The sequence below is a fragment of the Camellia sinensis genome, unplaced genomic scaffold, assembly GCF_055761805.1.
Source record: "Camellia sinensis isolate YWXY unplaced genomic scaffold, ASM5576180v1 Unanchor1, whole genome shotgun sequence".
NCBI classification, from domain to species: domain Eukaryota; kingdom Viridiplantae; phylum Streptophyta; class Magnoliopsida; order Ericales; family Theaceae; genus Camellia; species Camellia sinensis.
The window spans coordinates 4825328-4831052 of record NW_028128987.1 but is presented as its reverse complement, the minus strand read 5'-3'; the positions used below and the strand labels follow the sequence as shown (position 1 = coordinate 4831052).

At 40.5% G+C, this 5725-nt stretch overlaps 1 protein-coding gene across 1 annotated transcript; it reads left to right on the top strand.

Moving 5' to 3' along the window:
- Positions 1-4004: 4004 nt before the first annotated feature.
- LOC145814054 (uncharacterized) lies at positions 4005-5114 on the top strand. Its single transcript, XM_082910577.1, has one exon. It carries the CDS (start codon positions 4005-4007, stop codon positions 5112-5114), a length of 1110 nt encoding a protein of 369 aa, XP_082766703.1.
- The last annotated feature ends 611 nt before the right edge of the window (positions 5115-5725 follow it).

The window sequence follows — 5725 nt, the reverse complement described above, 5'->3', positions numbered from 1 at the left end:
AAATAGTTTTTTCGATAAAACAAATAATGCATATATTATAACAAAATAAAATGAGAAGTTTCTATATTAACAAGGAAAATTGGAAATCGATAATGCGTATGAATAATTTTCATGTTAGCACACTAACAGGTGTGTACAATTACTTCATAAAAAAATTCATATTTTTTAATTTTTACGTAATTTATATTCAATAAAGATCTCATTAAGTAGGTTTGAAATATATAATTTTATAAAAATAAAAATAAAAAGAAATGTGCGATGAAAGTTGTGATATTTTCAAATTTCAAAAAATAATAAAAACAAAAAATGTACTAATCTTGTTTGATAGATCATGATAATAGGTTTTAAAATTATAAATTTTAGAAATGTGTAAAATAATAATCATTCAGTCTGGTTAGATTTGTTTCAAAATTTTATTTTTAATTTTTTTAATAATATAAATCTGTTTAAAAATATTTTTACCCTAAAAAAGAGAAAATTATATGAAAGTGAGTGCTTTTTATTTTACATTTCATTTTCCCCACCCAAACTAGCTTTAAATTTTAATTTATACATTTTTTTATAAATAAATTTGAAAAAAGTAACTAAACTGTGCAATACATTTTAAAATCTAAAACATAAAAAATAGAAAATTACCATGTACTACTTTAAACTAATAGTAGAGTAGAAAATTTTCCAAATAAAAAATGTTACTAAACACTTATTTGATAGTTGAGTGATAAAAAATAATTTTTCAAAGAATAATATTACGAATTCTCAGAAATTATCTAAAATTTTTCATTTTATGATTTAGATTTATTCTACATATAAATCTCAAATTATACAAATTGATTTTCACCACACAATCACTTACCCAAATTTTTCTGAATGGATTAATCTGGTCTCTAGCATACTTGTTTTTCAAAATGTTCATCAACAGCTAATTACTCAATAATCTTTATGTTCGTTGGTAAAGACACCCACTAAGAGACATATGCACCCGGCATTAGGTATTCCATTACATAACACATCTGATTTTTATTTTTATTTTTTTATTTAAATATTTCAATTACACGCATAATTGTTAGTAAAAAGAAATGGAAAAGATAGGAACAGATGAAGAGATTCGAATATCCATCCTACCAAGAATGTGCAGTTCTATTGGCAACCATTGGTCACACATTCGATTAGGGATAGACTCCGTCTTAATTCCTAGTGATTTGGATATACCAAACAAGAGATTTGATTCCTTTACCCTATTCTCTCTCTCTCTCTCTCTCTATGTCTCTCTCTAATATTTCTAGTTACACTAGTGACAAATTCACCTAATAAATAATTAAATGTGAAGATTATTAGACATTTATTGAATGTTGAAGGGGCTAAATATGAAATGGGTCGAATCTTGTCCCTGGGCCGGCCCAATCCATTAAACTCAAGACCTGATAAACAGGATAAGCAAGTGCGCTAATCGGTTCAGCCCAATTACATTGTCAACAATCCATCTAAGTCCTCAAGCACTTGAGCCCAACCTGTGGTGGAAAGGTTAATCCAGCCACGATGCTAGGTTGGGCCGAGCAGCAGGACTTGACCCTTAGATAGAACCCAAAAGAGGCCGAGCCCACGCAAAGATATCATACTGGGCCGGTTCATTTCTACTAGCAATCCCACAGAGGGCCGAGCTGGGGCACAACAATGCTGAGCCAAAGGAACACACCAGAGAAACGTGGAAGCTGTGAGTATATGCATGTGCAAGTCGCCACCTCAGCTGGTCCCTTACACCTAGAATCACAGAAATAGTTAATCAGAGGAATATGGTTTGTTATCAACATGACTACAATGAGCATATGCACCCCATGACAACTACCAGAGGGTCCCCTACCTTAGGCAATGCTAATGGAAAACTTGGCAACACTAGAGCTCCATAAAACCATCTTGGGTAGCAAGCAAGGAGTCATATATATATACTACACTAACTTCACATTGAAGGTAACTGATTTAAGCAAAACTGTACTCACTGAAACTTAGCTCTCTGCACTTAGAGAGCACCTTGCTTCTTCTCTGATTACTCATTCCCACACTGGAGGAGTCATCTGGCCAACCCCAGCTGGACAGCTCTGACGATGCTCCTTATTGCAGGGCTTCAATTCCTGGATAGTCCAATCAAGTGCGGAGCTTTGATCCACAATTATCTAGTGTGGTATTCAGTACACACAATTGGTGCAGTGAACATGGACTGCTTTGTCTCCGAGTTATGCACTTGGTTTCAACGATGGGGATTGAGGACGTCCCCCCTTCGACACAGACTCCATAGATGGAGAAGACAAAGGACAAAGGCTTGGCACTCCTAACAATCCTAGAAGAACAATCCGGAAAAAATATTCAGACCCTCGAATCTGTTGAGCATTGATTCCCTTCGCTAGAGGTTATTCTCATCACTGTCTTATGGAGAAAGATTACAGGGATCGAATCATAGACTCCATGGGAATGGAGATACAAGAGCTGAAAGCGCAACTCAAAAAGGTGATGGGTGACTCGACGGAGAAGACAACTGATGCAAAGCCCTCTCGCCTACGACAGAGAAGCTTATCTCGAGAACTACCAGTGAAGAAGGTTCCCAGAAATAAGTCTGGGCATCAGAGCCAATCAATCCTGGTACAAAGTGAGGTGGCGAGCAGCCACACCCGTGGCTCACGCCGGAAAAGGGCTAAGAGGCAGAAGATAGTTAGCCAGCAGACAGAGTAACCCCCTCAAGACCTTCGTACTTGGCTGATTGGTAACAGGAAAAATGAGCAACGACAAGATCACCTTGACCGTACCATCTACCAGAGAGAGCATTGAGCATTGGATAGGCTTGTCTCTTCCCCATTCTCCTCGGAAATAGAGGCCATGAGACACCCCAAGAAATTTACCACACCAAAGTTCAAGTCATACGATGGGAAGTTAGACCCACTAACGCACATCAGCCATTATAGACAGATGATGTCTTTATGGAGCCAAGACAAAACACTGATGTGCAAAGTCTTCCTATCCAGCTTGGGAGAATCCGGACTTCGATGGTTCGATCAACTCCCCGCTGGATCAATTTACGACTGGAAGCACCTCTCCGAAGTGTTCTTAGCCAGGTTCATCTCCAACACTAAGATCCCGAAAAAGCTGGATACACTGTTCGATCTCTGAAAGGAACAAGAAGAAACATTATGCAATTATGCTATGAGGTATTGGCAAGAGTACAATGACTTGGAGGAAAACGTTTGCAGTGAACAGATGGCCGTGATGTCTTTGAAACATGGTCTGCGCCAGAAAATAAGTTGAGACAATCACTTACCAAGCGCCCGGCCACAACACTGAAAGATTTGCTTGCCAGGATTGAATAGTATGCTTGCCTCAAAGATGATCAGATCCTCATCGAGGTAGCGTCAACTGAACAAACAGCTCGGCACAAGAAGAAAGTAGACCGAGGGGAACATCGAGGACTCACGGTAAATGAAGTAGACAAGTCCAAATCTCACGAAGCAGTCGTGACCATATTCAAAGAACCAATCTATTGTATTTTGGAAAAGATCAAGAGAGATCTATTCTTTATTTGGCCGCCGAAAATGTTAAGAGATCCAGCTCGGCATAATCAGAAGCTCAAATGCACCTATCACCAAGACAGGGGGCATATGACTCAAAATTGCAGAGCACTGAAGCAACACCTGGAAAACTTGGTAGCTGCTGGACACCTCTGAGATTACATTGATTAGGATAAAGCTGTGGCCGAATAGGAGAACCCCCTACCAGAACTGGACATTGAGCACCCTCCTCGGTTGGTAATTAATGTAATCCATGGAACAACTACCCAAGAACACGAAGAGGCACTGAAAGAAGAAATTGCCAAAGCTGTGCAAATTCAACAGGTCAAGTCTGTAGGGCTCGCGCCGAAAAAGGTATTCACAGTACCCATGTCCCCCTTGTGCACTGTTTCATTTACTAAAAAGGATTTAGAAGGCATTCAACACCCACATACTGATGCACTGATTATAACTATGGGAATTGAGAAACGATTTTACGTAAAACGAGTCCTGGTAAATCAGGACAGTACAACAAATATATTGTATTACGACTTATTCAAGAAGCTTAGTCTCTCTGAGCAGCACCTCTCCCCAGTAGCGACTCCATTGGTTGGCTTCAATTCACAGCCTGAATGGCCACTTGGCAGGATAGTGTTGTCAGTTGTGGCTAGAACGAAGACCCCGCAGATAGAATTTCTAATTATTAATACACCTTCTCCTTACAACGCCATACTTGGTCGTCCTTGGATTCACCAAATGGAAGCGGTCCCTTCAACCTACCACCAGCTCACCCACTTCCCAACGGAACATGGAGTAGAGCAGATCTTAGAGGACCAAGTTGCGTCGAAACATTGCTTCATGGTAGCTATGAAGGCTAAACAACTTTGCAATCGAGTGCAGACAGTGGAAGTGGCCGAACAACCAGTCTTGGAGGATGTAGGAGGAGCCCCAGATGAAAAGATAGTAGAGGATTTAGAGAAAGTCCTAGTAAAGGAGGATGATCCAAAAAAGTACTTCCTTATCGGTACCTCGCTAGGCGTTGATGAGAAACTTCAGTTACTGGAATTGTTGAGGAAAAATATGGAGGTATTCACATGGTCAGCATATGATACTCCAGGGTTTAACCCAAATCTTGCTTGCCATAAACTCAACAACAACCCCTCCACTCGGCCTATCGTACAGAAAAGTTGGAGATCCTCAGTTGAGCACATTGAAGCAGTAATTGCCGAGGTCGAAAAACTCCTAGCATCGGGGGTAACTAGAGAAGTTCAATACCCACAGTGGCTGTCCAACACAGTTGTAGTCAAGAAGAAGAACGAAAAATGGAGAGTCTGCGTTGACTTCACCTGCTTGAACAGAGCCTGTCCCAAGGACAGTTTTCCTCTACCTCACATTGATCAATTGGTAGATTCAATAACAGAACATGGGCGTATGAGCTTTCTGGATGCTTATAGTGACTATCACCAGATACCACTATTCGGCCCAGATCAGGAGAAGACAACATTCATCACTCCAAGAGGCACTTATTGCTACAAAGTAATACCGTTCAGCCTCAAGAATGCCGGGCAACCTACCGGCGAATGATCACTCGAATGTTCAAGGACTAGCTCGAAAAAACCATGGGAGCTTACATAGATGATATGGTAGTGAAAAGAAAACTCGCTACAAACCACCTCGCAGACTTAAGAGAAGTCTTTGGTATCCTAAAGAACCATCAGCTTCGCCTTAATGCCTCGAAGTGCACTTTTGGGGTAAGAACAGGGAAGTTCTTAGGGTACATGGTTACTCACAGAGGAATCGAGGCAAATCTGGATCAAATCAAAGCAATACAAGAGCTTGAAGTATCAACAAAGGCTAAAGAGCTACACAAGCTGGCTGGAATGGCGGCCGCCCTGCATCGGTTTATCAGCAAGTCTTCAAATCGGATGAAGCCCTTCTTCCAACTACTAAGAGAAAAGGCTACGTTTGAATGGGGTCCTGAATGTACCGAAGCATTGCAAGGTCTCAAAAAATACCTCAGTACACCACCTCTCCTGTCCACTCTAGAATCAGAGGAGGAGTTCTACCTACATCTAGCAGTCTCGGATCACGCTGTAAGCGCGGTATTGATTCGAGAGGTTGACAAGGAACAAAGGCCAGTATACTATGTTAGCAAGACCCTACTAGACACCGAGACACAGTATCTACCCTTGGAA

Excerpts from the sequence above, each read along its gene's own strand:
- LOC145814054 (XM_082910577.1), top strand. The coding sequence starts at position 4,005 with ATGGGAATTGAGAAACGATTTTACGTAAAACGAGTCCTGGTAAATCAG.